Genomic DNA, 25,595 nt, shown 5'->3' with positions numbered 1-25,595 from the left:
AACATAATTTCATATTATTCATTTTTGTAAGTGAATAATCTTATAGGACCAAAACATAAACCCAAATAAACAAGTGATAAATCATATGTTTTCATCTGCATTCCTCCTTCCACAGTTCTTTCTCTAGAGGTGGATAACATTCTTTGTCATAAGTCCTTCAGAATTGTTCTGGATCATTGTATTGCTGTTAATAGCAAAGTCTATCACATTCAATTGTTCCACAGTATTGCAGTTACTGTGTATAATGATCTCCTGGTTCTGCTTGTTTCACTCTGCATCAGTTCATGTAGGTCTTTCCAGGTCTTTGAGCTGCATTTTAAAGGAAACCAAGAGACAGGAGAGAAGGAAAGCATTTCAGGCACGGGAGACAGTCAGTGAGAATGCCCAGAGTTGGGAAATGGGAGTTTCCTTTTTGAGGAAGAGCAAGTCTAGGTTGCAGAGTACTTGGAACGGAGAGAGTAAGCTATGAGAAGACCAGAGAGATAGGAAGGGGGCAGGTTATGAAGGACTGCCAAACAGAGGATTTTATAGCTGATCATGGTAGTAGGGAGCCATTGGAATTTATAGTCAGACCTGAATCTTTGTTGCCATTATTTGATCATTTACAATTGTATCTGACTCTTCGTGACTCCATTTGGGGTTTTCTTGGCAGAAATACTAGAGTAGTTTGCCATTCCCTTTTCCAGCTCATTTTTATAGATAGGAAACTGAGGCAAACAGGGTGAAGTGACTCACTGAGGATGGCACAGCTAATCAGTGTCTGAGACCAGATTTGAATTCATGGAGATGAATTTTCTGACTTCATGCCTAGCACTCTATCCCCCGCACTTTCCAGCTGCCCACCTGGATTTTAGAAAGAGCGATTTGGCAACTGAGTCGAGGGTGAATGGATGGGGCTACGCTTGAGGCCAGGAGACCAACCAACAAGCTATTTCAGTAGTCTTAAGAGTGAGATGATGAGGGCCTGGACCAAGATGGCATTGTCAAAGGGGCCGTAGTTACAAAGGTGAAACTCGTTAGCCTTCAGTAAGCATTTATTAAAGTCCTGCAATGTGTCAATCACTGCACTAAGTACTAAGGACACAAAGATGAGAAAAAGGAAAGACAGGCTCTGCTTTCAAGGAGTTTGCAATCTAATGGGGAGAGATAGCATACCAAAGGAAGCTAAAAAGCTGGGGAGATGGGGGTTAAAGTTATCCAAGGAAGGCAAGGAGATGGTGAAGAAATCAGTCAGAGAAGTCCCAAAGTAGTAGACCAAGGTGAGAAATGAGGAGAGAATTTTGGGGGTGAGTTATCTTAAACAAAAGTTTGGCGTGGATGGCCCCCCATCTTCTAATCAGAGGGGAAGAGTATAGTGGTGAAGTAGAACCCTGGGGCTGATGAGATTTTGCAAACATGATGAGATTATCCCAATTAATAAGCTTTCTGGGTCATGTTGGAGAAGACCCATTTTTCAGTCAGATGAGTAATGAGAAAAATGACAGGAAATAGCAGCTGATTTGGGTATTTAGGGTGAAAAAGAGGAAAGAATTGAGGGTGATAGCTAGATTTTGAGCCTGGATGACAACCTTTAAGAGTAATATGGGAGTTTTGGAAAGAGGGAGGGTTTTTTGGGGAAAGAGAATGAGTTTGGTTTTGTGCACGTTGAGTTTAAGATGCACGATAGATAAGCAATTGGAGATAGGAGCCTGGAGATCAGGAGAGAGCTTTGGAATGGATAATAAATATCTGGGAACCATCTGCATGGATAATTAAATATAAAGTCAAGATCAAGATTGAGAAGGAAAGTGAAACCCCTGAGAGAGAGCCCCAACGGGTTGAGGTCATGGGGAGGACAAAGATGGCACGATAGGAGATGATGGTCAGATAGAAGAGTTTCTGCATTCTTGACCATGAAGGTGAAACCCTTGTGGATGGTGGGGAGATTTAGGGTGTGACTATTTATGAGGTGAATTTGGAATTGAAGTTGAACTGGAAGAACAAGGTGCTTAAGGAAATATCAACATATGGTGAATTCCCCAGTAAAAGGTTGGGGGGGGGGTGTAGTGGAGAAAGGCTGAGTCAGCTACTGAGCTCCTTGGGACAGGAGGGAGTGACAGGGGCAGTGTAAGAGGGAATTGGGAAGGGGGGAGAAACAGTAGGAAACTCTCCCCCCCCCCCCCAGGGCCTAGATAGTGTGATCAATCTGAGTGGAGACAACCTCAGAAGGAAAGAAGACTTTGTGGAAAACTTTGGGTCTGAGCTGGACCTGGGAGGATGGAAGGAATTTGAAGATTTGTAGATTTGATTTGGGGAGGGGAGAAAGGGAAGAATTCATTTCACCTGTTAGAGAAAGATGGTATATTTTATGTTGTTTCATGATGTACCTGGCTGAGCATGAATGACTTCCCTCTTAATTTCGTATGCCTCTGTAGCGTTACTTTGGCATTCCTTTCACTTTTTTTTTTTAAAAAACCTTTTAAACCCTGATCTTCCTTACTTTAGTGTCCATTCCTAGACAGAAGATAAGAGTTAAACAAAAAAAATCCCTAGACTTATGGGAGGTAGTATGGTACACAGTATAAAGGAATGAGAACTGATTCTGAGGCATAGGTCCTGGGTTCAAATCCCACTTTGGATACTTCCTAAGTGAATAAATCATTTAACATCCCTGGGCTTCAGTTTCCTCATCTATAAAATGTGAAAGATTAAATGGATGACCTCTGAAGTCTGTTGCCATTTTAGATCCATGAACTATAAGTTTTTCCTGCTGCTAACACTGACACTAACACTGACCTATGTTATGTGACCATGAACCCATTATTTAATGCCTCATGTCTGAATTTCCTCTTTGTAAAATGGAGATAATATTTACACTATTGACCTTATAATTTGTGAGGAAAGTATTTTGTGAATCTTAAAGCAAAGTTTTCATTTGACAACTCTGGGTCACTGCGGTATATTATATTGGCTAGAAAATTGGCCTTCCATTTAGGACATTCTGTATTTGAGCCCAGCCTCCAATACAAGACATCACTTAAATTCTCTATGCCTCTGTTTACTTTTTTACTTTTAATTTTTTGAGCCCTTACCCTCTATCTTAGTAACATTTCTCTCTCTCTCTCTCTCTCTCTCTCTCTCTCTCTCTCTCTCTCTCTCTCTCTCTCTCTCTCTCTCTTTCTTAACCTTTACCTTCCATCTTGGAATCAATACTCTGAATTGTTTCCAAGGCAGAAGAGTGGTAAGGGTAGGCAATGAGGGTCAAGTGACTTGCCCAGGGTCACACAGCTAGGAAGTGTCTGAGGCCAGATTTGAACCCAGGACCTCCCATCTCTAGGCCTGCCTCTCAATCCACTGAACCACCCAGCTCTATCATTTCTAAGAGAGAAGAGCTGCAAAGGCTTGCCCAGGGTCTCACAACTAGGAAATTGTCTGAAGCCAAATTTGAACCCAGGTCTTCCTGACTCCAGGCCTGGTATTCTATCCACTGAGCCACCTAACTGCCCCTCTCAGCATCTGTAAGATTATACATGGATGAATGTTTGCCAGTCCATACTGGAAAAGGATGTTTTTTCTTTTCTTTTTTTCCCCCAATTTTGTGTCCTTTTGTTTCTTTTCTTTTAAAAAAATTTTTTTTACCATGTTTACGTGATTCATTTTCTTCCTCTCCCTTCTTCCCTCCCCACTCCCAGAGCTGACAAACAATTTTACTAGGTTATACAAATGTTGTCATAAAAGATGTTTTTACCCATGAAATCACAAGTCTAGCAATCTGCCCCACCCCCCAAAAAGGGCATATTTACACTTTAGCAAACATCTATTATGTGCGAGGCCTTTATAAATGAGACGTCTGCCTTCCGCCGGAGGGACACGCTCTGTGCTCGGGGAGAATCCGGGAGGGGAATGGTACTAGAACGTCCAAATGGCTTCATGGAGGAGCCGGCCGCTGGCCTCTGTAACCATCTCACTGTGACTTCACACTCTCTTGCCAACAAGCCTCTGTGTGCCAGAAGAGACTTAGTGCATCTGAACTTCATCCAATTCCTCCATGAGGCGCTGACACTTCCCAGGTACGGACAGCCGCCTGGGCAGGCTCCTTTTGATGGCTTCACTCATCAGTATATCGAGGGCAAGAGGCTTGTTGGACCCACTGAGAAGAGGCTGTGATCTCCTACCTTTGCCAGGAACATTGAAAGAGAGCTTTTTAACTGCCAGTGTCCAGCGGGGAATGTTAACCGCCTCTATAAATGCCAGTTATTTTTTATTTTCATTCTTCTTTGGGGACTCTCCTTTCCTCTGTCCATAAGCCAAAGAAAACCCATGGGGGTGAGGGGGGGGTACCTGAAATGGCTTGGCAGGGCAGTTAGGTGTAAACCAGTTAATGTCTATCAAGGGATTAAGGGATTCCAGCCCCTGCTGGCTGGCAAAAGCTGGATTTGGTGGTGGTGGTAAACCAACATCGTTATCAGTGAACTGTATGAGAAATATTAGCAGCCTGGCTGCCCAGCACCGGGATGAATAAGAGGATGTAGAAGATTTGAGTGGCTAAGATGATGAGGGCACAAACACAGGGGTGTAAACTAACCTGGTGACTTGACAGAGGTAGAGATGGTGGAATTCTGGAAGTTGAGTCAGCCTTTAATGTAGCCTGTCTGCATGAGTTCTCTGCCCTGGAATCTTGCTGGTCTTTTGCAAACTCACCTTTTCTCTTCTGACCTGTTCAAAGTAATCAATCAGTTTACCCACTGGCATTCATTAAGCATCTATTTATTATATTATTGTTAGGTCATTTTCAGTCATGTCCAACTCCTCGTGACCCTATTTGGGGTTTTCTTAGAAGAAATGCTGTATTGTTTTTCATTCCTTTTCCATGTGTAATAGTACAGGGCACCATTGGAGTTTATGGAATAAGGGAGTGAATTGGTAAGATTTAGGCGGGAATGAGAGGGAAAGAATGGATCTCCATCAGCCAGGAAGTCCACTGGCCACTGACTACCCAGATCCCCCTACATATCACTAGATATTTAACCTGCTCTGTTTTTCAGACCTGGGTTGGTTAGCTCCTCCTTAGTGTCCCCTTGGTGGCCCTCCATTTCCCAGGTCGATAAACTGTTTAATGTAGACACTTGATCAGCTTTAACCCTATCCCAGTTCAGAACTCCTACACTCAGCTAATCCTTTAGCATGTTTCCCCCAGGTCCTGGGATTACAGGCTTCTGCTATTGTGCCCTACTAGATCTTCACTTTTGGGGGGATAGGGGTGTAGTGGATTGAACTTGGAGTCAGGAAGATCCGATTTCAAATCCAACCTCAGATATTTACCAGCTTTGTGACCCTGGGCAAGTCACCCAACCTCCTCTGCCTCAGTTTCTTCATCTATAAAATGGGAATAATAATAGCATCTTCCTCCCAGAGTTGTTGTGAAGATGAAATGAAATAATAATTGTCAAGCACTTCGTATAGGACCTTAATACACCTACCTTAGTAAGTGCCACTGTATCAGTGTTATATTTATACTTACTCTAGTAAGTATATAAATGTTAGCTATCATCATCATCATCATCATCATCATCACTTTAAGAAAATCACCTTAAGCAGCTTTGTGAAAAATAAACTGGAGGGAAGATTTCCTTATTTAGAAAGGTGGTTGGAGGAGTCCTCCAAAAAATGCTGCCATTTTTAAGGCCACAGTGTGAACTGTGGATTAATGTGTTCTAAATTCCTGCTTTCTGTCACATGGTTGATGGTAGTTTATAACCAATAAAGAGGAAGCACTGAGAGATTTATGGGAAGAGAGAATCATCCAGTAAATAGTTAAAATGTTTATGTGATGTTTGTGTTTTATCTTAGGATCGGACAAATGGACCTCCCTAGAGAGAAAACTATTTAATAAAGCACTAGCCACTTACAGCAAAGATTTTATTTTTGTACAGAAGATGGTAAGAAAGCTTCTCTTTTCTAAAATGAAACAACCTCACCAAGCCACTGTATGTGGGCTAATGTGTATGTGAGCAGAGCTCCTTGCTCCCATTTTGAAAGAAAAATGCTCAATGCAGCAGCTAATAAACAATGAATTCATCAATCAGCAATATAGTGTGGACTAAAGATTACTGTGTGTCTTTGCTGTCACCATTCATCCAGTTACCCATTTTTTTAAGCTTCAGGGTTATTGGTGACTCTTCTTCCTTACCAAGTATTAGACCTGTCTGCTCTCTTTTTGAAACATTGCTTCAATCCCATCTCCAACTTTGTACAGGTCCTCGGCATATATACCGAAGGTATTTTAAAATTGGATCTTCCCAAAGGTCTTTTCTCCCATTCCAAGCCATTCTTCCTACTGCTGCCAGCTTAATCTTCCTTTCCCTAAAATCTGGTCAAGTTACCCCATTATTTCACAAATCTTCAGTGGCTCCTTATTGTCTCTTGCTTAAAGTTCATGCTGTTTTCCCTGGCCATCAGAGCCTTCTAGCACCTGAGTTTGCCCTATATTTCCATTCTTGTCTCATCTTCCTCCCCTCCTTGTGCTCTGTTATTCAGGAAAACTGTTCAGCTCTGTGCCTTGAACATAATAGTGTTTTCATGCCTCTAAGCCTTGACTCAAGCTACTCCTTATGATTGGAATGCCATCTTCTCTTCACCAGTTAAATTCCTGTCTATCCTTTAAAGCCACATGCTAATGTACCTCTTCCAGGACCCTCTCCCTACTCCCCTCATCCCCAGCTAAAACCTCACATATCATTTATTTTGTATCCCTCTAATGCACTTATTATGTAATGGTATATCTTGTCCTTATCTATTTTATTTTCATCTACTAGACTGGAAACTCCTTGAGGGCAAAGTTCTTCATTTTGCTCTCAGTGGTAGAGCCCTTTTCCTATTTCTGGGGCTTTAAAAAAATATATTTTTATTGATATATTTGTTATTACATTCCCTGTGTTTTCCAGTGCATCCTTCCCCAGAGAACAATTCCAATATAACAAGAAATCTCCCTCTTTCCCCCTTCCAGAAAAAGCTCTCCTTTATAAAAACATCCTCCCCCCCCTTCCAGGATCCATCCCATAGTCCAAAGAATCTCCCTCTTTCACTCCTCCTAGAAAAGCAATTCCTTATAACAAGAAGTGTCTCCCTCTCTCTCACCCATGGTCATCCATTATGACAAACAATAAAAGGAAAAAAGAGTTTAGGGAAACTAATACATCAAGAGAGATTGACAATGATGTGAAGTACCTGAAACTTTCAATTAAAAAAATTTTTTTTGTTGCTGCCCCATATGTCCAGTTCCTTTAAGCATTGAGCTGAGCCAGACTTGGCAGAAAAGAAGGATGGACAGAAAGGCTGGAGCAATGAATCTTATGCCACATCTGCTTTTATTTAGGGGGAGGGAGGCAATAAAATTCTCTGTCTCCTTGGAGCCAGACCAAGTGATTTAGCTGCTCGTACCTTCTTTTCCATTTGTCTATCACTCCAACTGATAGAAAGGGAATTTTTTTTGTCTTTTGAACAAACAAAACAAACCCACCACATGTTGGAAAAAAAAATCTACTACTAGAAGGGTCTGTCTGACTAAATGAATCCTTCCCCTTCCCTCCAGGTAAAGTCTAAGACTGTGGCCCAATGTGTTGAGTACTACTACACATGGAAAAAAATCATGCGCTTAGGGCGGAAACATCGAACGCGCCTTGCAGACATCATAGATGATTGCGCGGTAAGTGGTAGTACCCCCTCCCCTTCTCATCTCCCACCTTTACCCACCAGCTCATAGAATAAGGGGTTGGGAGTTATTTTTTATAAATTTTTATAAGTATGATTCATGAAATAAGCAAAAGATAAGCATCCTTTCACCTGTCCAGGCAGAGCTTAACACCCAGTCCCCTCATTTCAAGGGCTTCTTCTTTGAAAACATGTTTGCTTTCTGATCTTCTCATGCTCTGGTCTTTAACATGAGACCATCCCACAACCAGGCAGGAAGAGAATGAGATCATCCTGAGCTTGAGTTGGGTAGAGGAGGGTCAACTGAATATAGCTGACCCCAAGGTGGACCACATCTTCCTGTGTCCTGATCCTGACATGTAGCAGTGGGAATTGCCCTGAATTGGGAGTCACTGGGCCCAGGTTCAAATTTTTCCTCTTTCACTTAACTGTCTGTGTGTGAACCATGAGCAAAATCCTATTTCTCTAGGTCTCAATTTCCTCATTTATAAAATTATAGGTTTAGACTAGAAGTCTTTTAATGTCCCTTCCAGCTCTAAATCTATGATCCTATAATTCCAGGAAACTAAATTGTGTTCTGTAAATCTGAGCAAAATGGCATGCTTTTGAAAGGGAAGAGAGCCTATTTTCCCAGTTGTTAAGGAGGACAGAACTTAGTCATCTGTTAATTTATACTTTTTTTTCAATATATTGAAGGCCTGTAGTTTGCTATTTTTATAATAATAACCAGAATGTTTCAAACCTTCTTAAGGGTCTTCAGAAGTCATACAAAGGTTATAGAAATAACATGATGGCAGAAATATTATCTTGTTCATCTGTGGCCTAGAACCAGAGTATAAGCTTCCCCTGCCTCCAAACACGATCTGTAGTCATGAAGCCTCTATAGCTCCACCTATAGATACGTAGACATAGATGTCTATAGTGGAAATAAATGCTAATATTATTTCATTTGGCAATGACACCTTCCTTATAATGATTGCTGGCAGTAATAAGCTTCTTTGAGGTTCTTGATTTCAGTTAGTCACTGAGCATTTATTAAGCACGTACATGCCAGGCACTGTACTAGTACTGGAATACAAACAAAAGACAAAAGACAGCCCCTGCCCTCAAGGAGCTCACAGTCTAACCTAGGAGACAACAAGCAAACAAATATGTACAAACAAGCTATATGCAGGATAAATAGGAAGTAATTTTCAGAGGGAAAGCACTAGGATTAAAGGATTAAGAAAGGCTTCCTTGCAGCTAGGTAACTCAATGGATTGAGAGCCAGGACTACAGACAAGGGGAATTCTAAAACAGAAAGTAAGGGTTTTAGAAGGGAAGGGAGGGAGGGAAAGAAGGAAAGAAGGAGGGAGGGAGGAAGGGAGGGAGAGAGGGAGGGAAGAAAAGAGGGAGAGAAGAGAAATTAGGAAGAGAAAGAGAGAGAAAAAAAAGAAAGAGAAGGAGGGAGGGAAAAGAAAGAGAAAGGAGGGAAGGATGGACGGATGGATGGATGAAGGTTGCATTGGTATGGAAGGATGGAGTAAGGGAGTCAGTAAGATAATATTCCTTTGCAGACCCTTGGCTTTAGTAGTGGAACTATGCCAGAGGGCCCCACTCCAGCATGGCCTGTGAGTTCAGGGAGAATAAAACAGTTTACATGAGATAAGTTTTCTGATTCAGGACCAGAGGTGTAGGTAACTCGGGTCTCTTCTTGCCCTTGGGGAAAATACTACATAAGCCTTCTGAGAGTCACTCAAGGAAAATGGAAAATTTTGGTTTGTGAAAGGCCTCAAGTTGGAGTCCTTCAGGACTTCTGGAGAGGTAGCTTTATGAGAGGTAGCTATAGAATTGCTCTCAGAGTCGGGAAAACCTGGTTCACTTCCTCTCTATCCAATATCCTGGTTGTATGACCCTGGACAAGTCATTTAATCTCTTAGGACTCCAGATCATAAGTGTCAAGCATGCAGGCCAACCAGATTAAAATGTAATTGCGAAATTCTTACCAAAATAAATTAAAATACGATAAAACTTAGGTAATGTGAATTTGTTGGGGGTTAAGTCAATAGGTTAGGTTTAATTCTCCCTCACTTTCTACTTGAGTTTGACATTGCTGTTCCCTAAGACTAGAAATTGCAGAAGGTACAGACCTGCGTTGGTCAAGGGAGTTTCTTCATTCAGTTGTTCCTTTCAGGTCTAGTTCTTTTCCCTAAACCTGTGTCTCCCCCTTTGGCCTGGATAGGTGTGAGGGAGGTGGTTGGAATTGATGACTCTGGCCCTGGGAGATTACTATACAGAGTTTGCCTTTAAAATAGCCGGGAAGGGTGATTTGGGTTGTACCTCCTTCTTCCCCCAGGTCAATGGCACACTTAGGAAGACACCTCTGGGTGGAACAAAGGTAAGATTGTTTGATAGGGCATGAGAAGAGAGTAAAATGAGAAAGGAAAGGGAAAGAAGGAAGTTAAATAGAAGTTAAAACGTAGGTGATTGGAATGAGGAAAAAAGACTGTGTTCTCTGAACCAAAACTAGGTAGTAGATCACTCTTTTCAATAGTTCAGAAAATATACTTGGCTGCCCTGCAGGGACAGGCTTGGTTTCTATCAAGGCAACTTTCTACTTTAGAAGCCCTTCCTTTTCAATTTGAATATCTAGAAATGCCTAAGAATGGCCCTCTCTCTCCCCTCACCCCCAAAGGCAAGGAACTTCCAGAAGATTGGAGGAAAGGGCCAAGTAATCCCTTCTCCTCGTTCCTGATACATTCAGAAAGTTGGAATACTGGGTGCCCCACATAGTAAGAAGAAATGTCATATGGTTGAGGGAACACTGGACCTGGGATCAGTTCTCCCACACACCCTGCTTCAAGCTACCCATACGGCCTTGTGCAAGTCATTTTTGGCTTGCCAGGACTTGGTTTCCTGGTGCAATGATATTTAGGCTACCTCCTTCTAAAGAGTTGTTGGGATGATCAGAAGAGAATAATGGTTGTTTAATGATTAAGCTAGATCCAATGTTTCTTTATGCTCTTATATCTGTTACCATAAGCTAGGAGACCCAGAGGTTCTCTTCACAGATAGTACTAACATAGGATATAGCCAAGCTAGAAAGGCTTTGAGCATGGATTGCTTTAAGTGACAGACTGTCGGTTATCCAAATACTGGAAGACTTCAGGCTAGAGCACAGGATACAATGTGAAAGCATGTATATCCCAGATCCACTCTCCCCACCCACCATCTTTCTCGAATCACCATCGCCACCTTGTGGCATTGGCATTCCAAAATAGAACAAGAAAAAATTATTGAAAAAATTTAAATAATTTAAAATATTCCCCCTCTTCTTATAAGACAGTAACTTATCTGGAGTTCTCCAGAAATCAGTAATAAAATAAATTGGGCCTAAATCTAATAATTCTCACTTTCTTTATTAATCCCTTATTGTTTAGAATAAAACAATGCTTGAAGAAAGACTTGGTATATTTTATGAGAGAGAAAAGGAAATTAATTCCAAGTGAGTGAGAAATGGAATTTACATTTAGCATATTGTTTCATTCATATTTGAGGTTTTTTGAAATTTTTTGATTTTTTAAGTCTGGATATTTTTTTAAGCCGTTACTTTGTGTCTTAGAATTAATACCATGTTTTGGTTCCAAGGCAGAAGAGCAGAAAGGGCTAGGTGATGGGAGTTCAGTGACTTGCCCAGGATCACACAGCTTGGAAGTGTCTGAGGCCAGATTTGAACCTAGAACCTCTTATTCTCTAAGCCCGGCTCTCTATCCACTGAACCATCTAGCTGTCCCCTTAAAGGCTTTTAAAAAAATAAAATTTAAAAACCTTACCTTTCATCTTATAATCTGCTGTGTTCCAAAGCAGAAGAGATGGTAAGAGTTAGGCAGTGGGGGTTAAGTGACTTGTCCAGGGTCACCCAGCGGATAAGTATCTGAGACCAGATTTGAACACAGGACTTCCTATTTCTTCAACCTGGCTCTATACACTGAGTCATGTAGCTGCCCTCAAAACTGGCTCTTTTTATCTTTCCCAGGCTGGAAGTATAGTGACTGGTCCCTTTATTGATCAGCATGGTAGATTTCACCTGGGGCAATCACTCCTCCCTTTAGGCAGCCTGGCTGCTTCCTCTTCCCAGGAACTCATTATATGGGTGCCAGAGAAGTGCAGACACCCACTCTGTTTAGCCTACTGCAGAATGCCTAAACTAAGCAGTCCACTAGCCTTAGCATCCCCAGCATCAGAGATGATAGGCATGTGCCACCATCACAGGCCTGATATCCAAGTCCTAAGCATTTGTCCCAGAAAAGGACCAGGCAGCTTCTGGCAGGCCATCCAAGTAGAGATGGGAGGGAAGGCAGGAGAGAACACTAACCAAAAGTTCTCCTAATTGGGGGTGGGAGGGTGGGAACAGCTGGGTAGCAGCTGGGTAGCTCAGTGGATTGAGAGCCAGGCCTAGAGATGGGAGGTTCTAGGTTCAAATCTGACCTTAGACATTTTCTAGCTGTGTGACCCTGGGCAAGTCATTTAACCCCCACTGCCTAACTCTTACCACTCTTCTGCCTTGGAACCAATACACAGTATCTATTGATTCCAAGACAGAAGGTAAGGGTTTAAAATTAAAATTGGGAAAAAAAAAAGACATTCCCCTATTAACTTTTCAATCTGGTTCTTATCCTTGCTCTAGTGGGGCTCACACTACATCTGTATCATCCCCCCTTCTCCCCAATACACCTGGGTATAAGACAATACATATTTTTAAGGGGGTGATTGTTTTTAATTTAATTTTTATTTTGAGTTCCAAATTCTCTCCCACTATGCCCTTCCTCCTTCCCTATTGATAAAGCAAGAAATATGACACCTATTTATTATACACTGAATACAGATTTTAGAATGAAAGGGCCAAGTCACTTTTATTTTTTTTTAAACCCATACCTTCCATCTTAGAATCAATTCTGTATCTAGGTTCTAAGGCAGAAGAGCTATAAGGGCTGGACAGTGGGAGTGAAGTGAGTTGTCCAAGGTCACGCAGCTAAGAACTGTGTGAGGTCAGATTTGAACCCAGGATCTGAGCCTGGCTCTCAATCCACTGAGCTACCCAGTTGTAAACCACCCCACACCCTCACCCCGGTCAGGTGTGGTTCTTTTATATGGTCCTTTTCTGAACAAGGTGGAGGAATCCAAATCCCTATCTGAAGCATGTGAATCTACTGAGAATAGTTCAAAGAAGTGAGAGAAGGGGGGAAAAACATCTTTCTTGTCCTAAAGTCCCCAAACTTTGTAGGATCCAAGCTTATAGAGCAAGACTTTGAGCTCCCATGATGAGGAATGAGGTGGGGGCGATGGGGACATGCTGCTTAGCATTTCTTTCTTAGCTACCTCCATTCTGCTTCTCAACAAAAATGACATTTTTCCTTTCCTTTCCTTTTTGTTATCTTTGCCTTTTTGTGACCAGACAAGTGAGGAAGAGGAGGAAATAGAAGATGAGGATGACCTGGAAGAAGACAGAAAGTCTGCAAAGGACGATGACCCAGATGTGCAGAAGTCTCCAGATCCTCCCCCCATCACACTTGTGGCACCCATAGACCTACCATCGCTTCAGAGCCTTACGCCCTCCTCCGCCTCCTTTGTCTGTGAAATGCCAAACTGTGGTGCTGTAAGTGTTTTTCATTGTTAAAATTGAGTAGCTAGTATTGGGTGGGGGAGTGAGGGGAAAGGAGAGAGATGCAGGTGGCCTTCGCTTATAGGAGCTCCTAGAAAGAGTTGATGTAAATCACAGTTTTGCAAGTGGAATCCCTGCCTCTCTGGATCATTATTGTGGCTACTTTAAAGATCTTTTGTAGTTAGTGGCTTTTTTTTTTAATCCTTGCTTTCTGTCTTAGAATCAACACTAAGTATCAATTCCAAGGTAGAAGATTGGTAAGAGTTAGGCAGTGGAGTTAAGTGACTTGCCCAGGGTCACACAGCTAGGAAGTGTCTGAGGCTAGATTTAAACCTAGGACCTCCCATATCTAGACCTGACTTCTCTCCACTGAGCCACCCAGCTGCCCTAGTCAATGGCTTCTAACCCTTGTTGTTCAATTGTGTTCTGCTCTTTTTGTTTCTTTTTGTGGTTTTCTTGGCAAAAATACTGGAGCAGTTTGCCATTTCCTTCTCCAGCTAATTTTACAGATGAGGGAACCGAGGTAAACAGGGTGAAATATCTTGCTCAGGGTCACCCAGCTAGTAAGTGTCTGAATCCAGATTTGAACTCAGGTCTTCCAGATTCCAGAGCCAGCGTTGTGTCCACTGCTCACCTAGCTGCATACAGTTAATTGCATAAGGGGAGTTACACATATTAAAGAAAACTGGAAAGGAACCCTTTCTGTAAAGTGTAATATATATACTCAACCCTTCATTTAATTGGTCTATATGTCTGGATTTTCCTATTTTTCCCCCTACATTCGTGTGTGTGTGTGTGTGTATGTGTGTATGAGTATTCCTGATAGATGAATGCCCTGCGCATTATGCTATATACATCCTTACATACACACATGTATACATATCACATATACATACACTATTTGTGTTTATAACAAAATATGCTTTTATTTTATACCTATATGTATAGACATGTGTTTATAGCACACGTGTGCAACCATGTACACTTGTGGTGGGGGGATATTCCTCAATGTTTTGAATCCTGCTCATTTGAAATTTGTCATAATTTAGATAGACTTGACTGCGATTTTCTTTGACTTTATCTACCCTTCCCACTTCCCCCAAAAAAGTTTTTCTAAGCCAGAATAGTATAAATGAGGTCAGAAGATGGTACGTGTGTGTGTGTGTGTGTGTATGAGATTTAACAGAACAAACTTCTTTTTCATCACCATTCATGTCACATAAAATGAATATGACATTCACAACTGTTCCTTTTCCCAGAGTATCTCTAATATTACACACTATTAACTTACATTGTGTTCCTTTGAAATGCCTAACTGCAGTAGTATAGGTGTCTTCCTATTTAAACATAATTAGCCTTGTCTTATTTTTTAAATGTCAGTGATTGGAATGCTTCCTTCCCTCCCTCTCCTGCCCTATCTTGGGCCTGACCATTAGTCTGAATGAAGAGCACTTTCCTAAATCAGGTTTCCTTAAGGTAGAGCCTTCCTGTATGGGTTGTGTCTAGAAGGGCAATTCCACATCTCTAGGAATAAGGAATTGGCTCCTCCTCTGTCCTAGCATGAAGAACAGGGTGTCTTGTCTGTCTTTCTGGATGCTTGCTTCTGTCTGACACAGGATGGTGAGGTTTCCTAAGGTGTAAAAGAAGCCTCCTTGCTAGAAGGAACTGTGTCTCCCTTTCAGTAATGGTAAACCTTTTAGAGACCGAGTGCTGGGCTCAGTCTGCACCCCTCCCCCTAAATCCCCCCACCCCCAACCTCTTACCCCACACAGGGGAGGGAGGAAGCACTCCCATTGGATTTCTGGGTGGAGGGGCAGGTGAAGGGAAGAATGTCCTTTGTGAGTGTAGAAAGGGGGCAGGGAGATGCCCAAGCACTCTGCTCCCCTCCAGCTCTGCCTCCTGTGAGCCACCATTGGCTATTGTGCAGAGGGATGGGGGAAAAGGGGAGGAAAACAGCTCTGCCAGAGTGAGTCCCTCTGTCTTTCTAGTAATAAACTCAGAGGGTAGGGTTTGGGGACTGGGGAGGGAGGGTGGCCGAGTGCCCACAGAGAGTACTTTGTGTGCCATCTTTGGTATCTATGCCATAGGTTCACCATCACCACCTTAGATGAAAGCAGAAGTATTTTCTTATTGACATACTAAACCAGAATCTCACTCAATTCACATGCAAGAGGATCATAGATTTAGTGCTCAAAAGAATTTTTAGAGGTCATCTAGTCCATACCCCTCATCTTATTGATATAGAAATTGAGGCCCAGGGAACTTAAGAAGTGACTTCTCTAAGGGCAAATAGAAGAGAGTAAATCTCTGAGGTGGAATTTGAACCCAAGTCTAATGATCTTCAGTTCAAGGTTGCCATACTTTATCTCTCAGAGAGTTAGGTTAAAAAAATTTTAAAGCAAAATCCAAAGCATCAAGCTCTTGTATCTCTTTATATTCAATGACCTGGAGTGCTCATAGAGATCATTTGGGGGCCTGTGATTTGGTTCTGGAATAATGAGCCCCCTGTCTGTGTCTTTAAATTTCTTTTTCTTTTTCTTCTTTCTTTTTTTTTTTAAACCCTTACCTTCCATCCAAGGCAGAAGAGTGGTAAGGGTAGGCATTGTGGGGTTCAAGTGACTTGCCCAGGGTCATACAGCTGGAAAGTGTCTGAGGTCAGATTTGAACCTAGGACCTCCCATCTCTAGGCTTGGCTCTCAATCCACTGAGCTACCCAGCTGCCCATCTTTCTTTTTTAAAAAAAATTAACTTTTATTAAAAATTTGACCTTGGCCACCAATATAACTAATTATATTTTCGTAACAGTTATTTTCATTTAAATGATTTTCAGTGCATATCAGCTACTTCTAAACCTTCATGTATTGCCTAGCCCTTACTGCTCTCCTGCTTTGAAGTCAATACACAGTATTGATTCTAAAATGGAAGGTAAGGGTTTAAATAAAAAAAGAGGCAAAAGATAGTCCTTGCCCTGAAGGAACTTACACTCTATATAATTTTTTAAAACTAAAGAGAAAGTTAAAACAAAAACCTTGTAACAGTTATGCATAGTCAAAATAAATTCTTGCAAAGCCCGCATACAAAAATAATTATCTCATTCTGTTCACAAAGTATATCACCTCTCTATCAGAAAGTCATAAAGCTTAAAGGGTTTCCATTCTAACAGGAGGAGAAATATTCATAGGAAAGTGATAGCCAAAGCAGGTATGGAAGTTATAAGAATGGTTAGGAGAGCAGTAGGGTAGTCGATTGACATACACCTCCCAGCAGCAATGGCAGAATTGATTTGATCATGGTTCTAGAACTGAAAGCAGAAATGCTGGCAGGGGGAGAAGGAATAAAATGATGCATGACGAGGTAGCCTGCCTGAAATTGTTGGCCAGTTGAAGTACAATCACTAATCAGTATGGCAAGCCTCTGGGGTGGAAGTTTCAGAGAGAAATGAGTTAAAACCTCCCCTCCTTGGGAAAGAACATGAAACATGTAAGTAGGGGAAAATATTCAAAATTAAAAATAAAAAAAGATTAAATAATGGTGAATGTGCTCTAAGATAGGAAGATAATAGTACCTTTTAGAAATATTTCCAGTAAGAATGACTAAAATAATAAAGATCTGAAAATTAAAGAGTTAACCATCATTTAAAAAAACAAACAAACAACAACAGCAACAACAAAAATTCTCCCCTCCTTACCAGATGATGCCTAGGGAGGGGAGACTAAAACCTCTACATGTGTGGGAACCTGCCTGAAATAATGGGTTGGAGGAGCCAGTCACCTGTGTATTCTGAAGGACTCCAGGGCAGAAGTTTTGGAGATAAGAGGGTTAGAACCTCCTGGGTGCTGTCTCTGGTCCTGACTGAGAGAAGAAAACCAGGGAGGAAAGACTCCTCAAACTGGACCAGAATACATGCCAGCTCCTTCCACTGCCTTGGGCTTGAACTTCTTCATCTAAAGGTGTTCCAGGAAACTCTGCATTTCCTTCAGTGTTAGTTATTATTATTATTAATGTTATTTGGAGGATTGTAAATGTATGCTCCTTTTTTCACCCAGGTGTTCAGTTCTCGCCAGGCACTGAACGGCCATGCTCGCATCCACGGTGGTACAAACCAGGTTGCCAAAGCCCGGTGCTCAGTTCCCCCTGCAAAGCAGAAACAAGGTGCCCAGAGTGGGTACTGCTCCGTGAAGAGCTCACCAGCTCACAGCACAACGAGTGGTGAGACTGACCCAACCACTGTCTTCCCTTGCAAGGAATGTGGAAAGTAAGTAAGACAAGGATGGACAGATTGAATCCTCTGGAATCCTCTCATTGTCCTGGGTTCAGGTCTCATTGTTCAGTAAGACCCTAGGTTAAGCTCTGCTCAACATTTGCTCTCTATACTTGGATTATTCTGTTCCCATTTCTTCCATTGCCACCCACTAAAATCCTTTAATGCCAAATGCCTACTCCTCCCCCTCCAAGAAGTCTTTCTAGATTCTAGGAGCTTTCCTTCTTCTGAACTAACAAGAGTTCTTCTACCTTCTTCCTTCAAGATGGCTTATTTTGTATTATGTAGACATCTACCTACAAATTTATTTCACCATTATTACATTAAAAACTCCCTAAGAGCAAGAACTACAGTTTACTCGTCCTTCCTTATATTTCTCTTGGGGTCTACCACAATGCTCATTGTATGTGATTAATATTCGTTGACAATGAAAAAAATGAATGATATCTAATTATAATTAATTTATTAATATATATTAATTAAATATTAGATAAGTTTAAAGTAATTAATTATCTAATTACAACCAAGCCAGATCCTGAAGAAGAATCAAGATAAGGAGCTTCTTCCCTTTAATGCAGAGGTAGACAAGGGAATAAGCCTTTATAAAGCACCTACTGGGTGCCAGGCACTGTGCTAAGTCCTTTACAGTTATGATTTCATTTGATCCTCACAATACCTTTGTAGGATAGTTGCCATTATTATATCCATTTTACAAGTGTTTGGTCATATCTAGCTCTTTAATACTGTCCATTGTAGCTTTCTTGGCAAAGATTTTGGAATAGTTTGCCATTTCCTTCTCTAGTGGATTAAGACAAAGAGAGGTTAAGTGACTTTCCCCAGGTCACACAGCTTGAAAGTGTCTGAAGCTAGATTTGAACTTTTCTTCCTAACTCCAAGCCCTATCCTCTGAGCCACCTAGCTCTGGACAAACAGAGGTTAAGTGACTTGCCCAGAGTCACATACTCATCACCTGAGCTGCCTAGTTGCCCTTGCAAACCTTAAAGCACCATGTAAATGCCAACTTTTATTATTATTACTAACTATGGCATTTACTTATAATGCCTGTTGTTTTAAGGATCTGGTTTAAATAGGTAATTTACTGAGAAAGAAAGTAAAGGTTAAAAAAAATGGCAGACATGTAGTGGCCTTGACTAGACTATTCCCTCTTCTTTTTGTCCTCTCTTATCTCCAGGTTGAGGCAAAGGACAGTTTTAGTGGCATTGTCCAAAAAAATTTTCGTTTTGATCTTCAGTAGTTGCATGCCCTTCATTATTGTCTCTGATGTGACTTTCTTACCACTGTGTACCCTGAACACAGAGCCAGCCCCCATCCCTGATTCCCAACATATTTTGTCCCCACTCCTCCCTGCAAGCCCACTGCTTTAATTATAGGGAAAGGCAGGAAAGAGGAGGAAGACATAATAAGAGAATGGAAGGGGGACACTTCAGAGCTCAGTAGGAGAGGGCCTTTCAAGCACCTCCTCTCCCAAGCTGCCACAAAGGAGAGAAGCTAGCAATCTTCCCCATCTTGTGAGGCAGCTGAACTGGGGGAGAAAGAGCCCTGAGTTCTACACCCTTCTCACTCCATCAGCTACACATGCATCCCTAGCAAAGTACAAAGCCTCTCTGAACCTTCACTTTCCTCATTGATGTGGAGGATAATTTCTGAGATAGCTGCCTTCATCTCTAACACTTCAGGTTTCAAGATTTAAAGGAACACTTCAAGTACTATTGGGGAAAATCTTTTTAACAAAAAAAAAATGACAAAAAAAACAAACCCATGAGTTAGTTTTATTGGTTCCTCTTCTTTTGACATCCACTGTCATTTCTAAATTAATTCCCTGACTCTTAATAACTTCTTATAATAAGAAAAAAACAACGAAGCAAAAACAGTCAATACACTGACCACAGAATAGCACCAGCAACATGGTTCAGTGAAAAGAACTGAGGATCTGGAGTCAATTGGCCACAGGTTCCAATTCCATCTCTGGTCTTTAGGATCATAGAAGGAAATCTGAAAGAGAATTTTGAGTCCACATCCGCCAGGTCCTTCATTTTACATATAAATGAAACCAAAGTCCAGGAAGGTGCTTTGCCTAAAGTCACAAAGATAGGAAGGATATTAACAGGTCCTCTGATTCCTCAGCCAGTGTGTTTTTTGTTACATCGTGCAGGTCGGTTAACTCCCTGGGCCTCAGTTTCCTCATCTGTAAAATGAAGGGGTTGGCTTAGAGGGCCTCTGAGGTGCTATTCCACCTCTAGACCTATGACTCTGTAGTAGATGCAATATTCTTCTCACAGCAGTCTTCTTGCTTGGAAAATGATTGAACAAGTTAGGGTATATGATTGTTGTTGGGCTATTACTGGAAATAGTGAGGAGAATGGTTTCCAAAAAATGTGGGAAGACACATATGAACTGATGCAAAGTGAGCAAACCAGAACATTGTACACAGTAACAGAAATATTGCATTAATGACCATCTGTGAAAGACTTAGCTACTCTAATCAATAGAATAATCGATATTTATTTTCTTTCTTTTTTTTTTTTTAAAAAGCCCATACCTTTCATCTTAGACTCAATACTGGGTATCAGTTCTAAGGCAGAAGAGTGGTAAGGGCTAGGCAATGGGGGTTAAGTGACTTGACCAGGGTCACACAGCTAGGAAGTATCTGACCTCACATTTGAACCCAGGACCTCTCATCTCTGGGTCTGACTCAATCCACTGAGCCACCCAGCTGCCCCCTTCTTTCTTTTTAAAGAAAAAATTTCTTTTCTTTAAAAAAAGAAATCCTTACCATCTGTCTTAGTATCAGTTCTAAGACAGAAGAGCAGCAAGGGCTGTGTAATCAGGATTAAGTGATTTGACTAGGATCACATAGCTAGGATGTGTTTGAATACAGATTTGAACCCAGGTCCTCCTGAATCCAGACCTGGCACTCTATCTGCTGTGCCACCTACCTGCCCTCATTCAAGACATTATTTCCTATAGGTTTTGAACAATGATACATGTAAAACCCAGTGGAGTTGCTCATTGGCTCTGGGAGTGGGGAAGGAGGGGGTGGGGAAAGAACATGAATCATGTGACCATGGAAAAATAGTCTAAATTAATTAATCAATTAAAAAAAATTAAAGACATTTCCAAAGCTCTCAGGATGAAATGCTATCAAGATAGAGATAGATTTGATGAACTCTAGGTACATCGAAGCATGGACATTTTTTACTTTTTTTGGTAACATTGTTAATGTGGAAATATATTTTACATGGCTTTCTGTGAACTTGATGTCATATTGCTTGCTTTCTAAGTGATTGGTGGAGAGAGAGATTTTGGAATTCAGAATTTTTAGAAAAGAATATTTAATATAGTATAATTTGTTTAATGCCTCTCTAATGAGAAGAGGGTGATGTGGAAAAACTGAATGTCTTTGTGAACTTCACGAGCCTATCTCCATCTCTTTGACGTTGCAGGGTGTTTTTCAAGATCAAAAGCCGTAATGCCCACATGAAGACCCACAGACAACAGGAGGAACAACAGAGACAAAAAGCCCAGAAAGCTGCAGTTGCCGCCGAAATGGCAGCTGCTATCGAGAGGACTACTGGGCCAGTGGGCCCTGGGTTGATTCCCCTGGACCATCTCGGTTTAATAAAACACGTGGAGGATGTGGACATTCTTGGTGACGATGTCGTTCAGGAGTTGGGAGGTGTCATGGAAGAGAATGAAGTCGTGGGCGCAGATCTCCTCTTGGACGATGACACCACTCTGCTTCAGGCCAACACAGAACTGTAAAGAACCCCACGTCCCTGAGAGGCAGTTCAGGCCCTTGGAGCTCATCCTTACTGGTCAGGAATCTATGACTGCCTGCTTCATTTGCAACCATTTTAAACTACCTGTTTTTAAAAGGAGTTCCTTTTATTCAGGTCTAAAAAACAAGAAAATCCTTATTTTTTTCCTTTTCTAAAAAAAAAAAAAAGAGAGAGAGAGAGAGAGAGAAAATTTTGTGGTGGGGGGTGGGGGGAAATAAATAATTGGCACAAATATCTTTAAGAAATGTTTCATCTGGGTAATGTTCTCACGAGTTAACTCCTAACAGCTACTGAAGATGAGTCCACCCCATCCTGGTGTTTCGAAGGAAATATCTCAAATCTCAGGCATCACGTTTGTATTTTACCCAAAGCTTCACATGTCACTTCACATGTTCACTTGGAGGGTGCTACAGATTTAGGTTGAGGACTCAGGCCATGCTTTTCCAGGGCAGTGCAAGAGTCCATATTCCACTGACCCATTGCGTCTTTGCAACTGGATGCAGCGGGTCGTAAATTGGGCAAAACGAGCCCTTTTCTGTCATTGTTCCTTCATACACATCCTTGGATGAGTTACACCTGTGTGAATGAAGGTCCATCTACCCACTGCCTTTCTTGTCAACGGTGGTTCTCTTTACAGGCATCGGCATGCCATGTACTCTCAGGCTTCTCTCCGTCGGGTTCTTAATAAGGCAGTCATTGGCCATTCCCCGAGATGGGAGGACGGGAGCCTGCTTGGGAATGAAATGCCAGTTAGGAGGGGCACATTCAGTGACCTGACCCTCCGGTGGTGCGAGACGGGGCGAGGAGGATCCCAGGCTACATGCCGAAAGAAGGGAGTTACACCAATAGAGGAGCGGGGCAGGTCTTCCATTTGTAGGGAAGACGAGAAAGTAGTTGTCTTAGGAAACAGGCTTTATGGAACAAAGTAGCTGGTTGGAGGCTCGTATTCCCTTTAGTCCCCCTGTTCAGGGGAGCCCAAAATAAGACCATGGGCCATTTAGAAGTACTGTGAAAACTCATTAGGATTTAGCTTAGACTTGGATGCTGGACTGACGTTTACCTCTGCACTAGCTAGGGGATAGGAAAGGGGTTTGCCAAACCCACTAGTGGTAATAAATGAGAAATAATAGAGTGAAAGAAGGCCCATGGCGATTCCATGCACCCCTTTGGCCATGACATCCTAGGATTCAGACCCGGAATGTACTTAATATGAATGATTTCCTAAAGTAACTTTCGGGATCCTCTCAAGACACAGCTGGGCTCCCCCTTCCCTTGACCCTGACAGCAGTGTTACTGTGCATACTTGAAAGTAATAAATCTTCAACTCTTTTGCAAGTAGTTTATATAGCTCAGATACTTTTCCACTTCAGACAAGACAAACTGTCTTCCACTATACTTGGAGAAAACTAGGGAGGTTCCAGGATTGGGACCCAATCTGGTAGGGAACAGAGTTCTCAGACAACCACTGTAAAATGAATACCGTATGACTTTTTAAACCTTTTGGGGGGCTCCCGAATGCCTTTCTTCCCCACCCATCTTTTCTCATTATCTTATCTCCGAGGACCCTCATTCCTTGTGCCAATCTAGTGAGTGATCGACCCTTCAGTGGCTTGACACTGGACAGGATTAGAGAAGGAGTAAGAGGGTTTCAGGAGGGAAGGGCCTGACCACTTCTTCCAGGGGCCTTTTAACACCCCCCAGGCAACACCTCTCCAGGAAAAGGCCAGCCAGTGCCCATCATCATCATCGTCACACAGGCAGCTTGGCCTCATACCTGGCTTGTGCACAAAAACCTCAGAGAATGGCAAGAATAATTATAAGCAAATGAACAAATGAGCCTCATTTCAATCAACTGTGCTTTTAAAAAAATGGAATCTCCTTGTTTTCTTCTCCCTCTGCTCAATATATATATATATATATGCATATATATGTATAGTTGTATGTCATTCATTGCCATTTCAGATCAGTTTTGAGACTTCAGATTTCATCCATTTTTTAAATGAACTTTTTTTTTTTTTGCATGTATTGAGGGATTTCTGGCAGTCTCTCCCATGTTGTGAAAATGTTACAGGATCTTCAATCTACTGAGTGTCACAGTTGACCAACAGGTACCTCCAGGCCAGTTATGCCCCTGTGTGGTTAGGACGCAAGATTTAGTAGAACGATCCTAAGATGGCTCTGTTTCTGGGTCTAAGGTCACAGCAGCCTCTGGGATCTGAAAGGATGTCTGTCAAACCTAAAAACACACAGAGTTTATAAAATTAGTGAGTGCATTATTTAAAGGGTGTCCCAATTATCAACATTAAAGAAACAAAACTCAGAAGGCACAATTTTATTTAACTTTCCACTTGGTTCCACATAATGCTAATGATGTGAAATAACCAAAGAATTCTCCCCTCCCAGACAGATGGGTCCGGTTCCTGAATTCATATTTCCTGATCATTTCTACATAAGAGAATCAAATTTGTATGAAAAGAATGCACTTACCCTTCTTACTTTTATTTTTTGTTAAGGAAAAAAAAATGATTCTGCCTGCATCAATATCTTGTTTTGGCTTCCTCCCCTCTAAAAGGGAAAAAAAACAAAAACAACACTTTTCATCTTTAACGGTTAATGATTTCAACAAGGTTGATGTTTACTCTCAGATGTTTTCACTAGTGAATTTAGCCCTCTTTGAGAAAGCTTGTACAGAAAAAGTTAACAGATATATTTTATGGAAAAAAAAGCCCACCTTATTTTCAGATATATTTAACTGCTGTTATATTTTATTAGCAGAAGGGTGTAAATATTTTCTAGGAGTTCTATTGTAAAGAAGAGTATTTTTGAAAAAAAAAATTTAATGTATTAAAAAGGAAAACAACATTTTAAAGTTGTGGTTATGTTCAGTTCCTGTTATTACTTCCTGATGTTCTGTTCTCAACGGCTCGCTTGCATGCCTTCTCCTTGCTAGATGTAATTTATTCGGGTTTGTGCCATTTTTGAGTTTGATTTCATGATTCTCGGTGTGTTCGGCTGTACTTTCCCAGCATGCAGTATACTTGGTACATTGCCAAAGCGCTTTGTATGACATATTCATAGTATTTCCTTTTGTGATGTGTTCTGTTGGTGTGTATGTGTGTTTTTTTTTAAAGAAAGAAAAAAATAAAGAATTTTATGTCACATTTCAGCCAAAAAGGGACAGTGTTTTCTAGTGAATTTTATAATAACATTTTGCTAAAGAGGTTCCCTGATTTTTTTTTCCATTTTTGTTATGACAAGCCAAAATTCTTTTAAATGGCCAAGGGTTTTTTTTTTTAACTTGTTTGTTTTAAGGTTGAGGTTGGAAAGCAGTTATATATAAACATCCTCTGTAACAAATAAAGATTCTTTATAGACTGATCTTTTAAAAAGGTGCATTCCTTAAAAGGTTCAAGATTTATTTATTTTTACCTAGAAACAGGTTTTTGCAATTTAAAACAAATGGCAATAGAATTTTCAGAGATGCCACATTTAAAGAAATGATAACTTGGGGCAGCTAAGGTAACTCAGTGGATAGAGCACCAGACCTCAAGATGGGAAGTCAGAGATTCAGATCTGGTCTTAAATACTTCCTTAGGTGTGTGACCCTGAATATGTCACAACCCCAGTTGTCTAGCCCTTACCACTCTTTTTAAAAATTTTAACCCTTACTATCTATCCCCCATAATATGATTTTTACATAATGCAAATTTAGGAATGGGAGGGAGGCAGGAAGGGTTCACGGGCCTGTGGAGGGAGGAGGCCAGGCACATAGTTCGAGGACACATGGAGGTCAGGGACAGAGAAACAAAAACTGGAAGATCAGGAAGGGGCCCCAGGCCAGATGACACATGGGGACCTGGTCAGAATGGAGAAGAACATCTGATGAGGCAGATACACGTGGCTAGACATCGACACAGACAGGAGAGGACCTGGCACACAGCCCCCGAGGGACTTGAGCTCTGTAAAGACTGGCATACTCTGGGCTGACATTGGCAGGTGGGCAGAGTGAGGCAAAAGTCTCTTCTCTCAGTGATGGAGGGTCTCAAGCCAAGCCTTTCATCAGATGGTGGCAGAGGTAATGATTTCTCCATTAGTCTGTTCTTCTGCTTTCACTTGAAAGATTTTTTTTTTGGTAGGTGGGTGGGTGGATGGGAGGCTCAGCTGAGGAGTAGGAGAGAAGAGAGGTTTGGGTTTTTTGGGGTTT

General features: G+C 41.5%; 1 protein-coding gene across 2 annotated transcripts in view; it reads left to right on the top strand.

Annotated features, from left to right (window-relative positions):
- Nucleotides 1-22,324, top strand: part of TRERF1 (transcriptional regulating factor 1) — a 56,460-nt gene extending 34,136 nt beyond the window's left edge. For both annotated transcript variants that reach the window (XM_044672545.1, XM_044672544.1), the window contains exons 10-14: nucleotides 5,830-5,918; nucleotides 7,571-7,684; nucleotides 13,124-13,324; nucleotides 17,377-17,585; nucleotides 21,056-22,324. In XM_044672545.1, the coding sequence (XP_044528480.1) occupies nucleotides 5,830-5,918; nucleotides 7,571-7,684; nucleotides 13,124-13,324; nucleotides 17,377-17,585; nucleotides 21,056-21,374 (932 nt within the window). In that variant the 3' untranslated portion in view covers nucleotides 21,375-22,324. The remainder of the gene's footprint in view (nucleotides 1-5,829; nucleotides 5,919-7,570; nucleotides 7,685-13,123; nucleotides 13,325-17,376; nucleotides 17,586-21,055) is intronic.
- Nucleotides 22,325-25,595: the final 3,271 nt, after the last annotated feature.

Source organism: Gracilinanus agilis, chromosome 4 (assembly GCF_016433145.1).
Source record: "Gracilinanus agilis isolate LMUSP501 chromosome 4, AgileGrace, whole genome shotgun sequence".
NCBI classification, from domain to species: domain Eukaryota; kingdom Metazoa; phylum Chordata; class Mammalia; order Didelphimorphia; family Didelphidae; genus Gracilinanus; species Gracilinanus agilis.
This window is presented reverse-complemented; position numbering and strand designations above follow the sequence as displayed.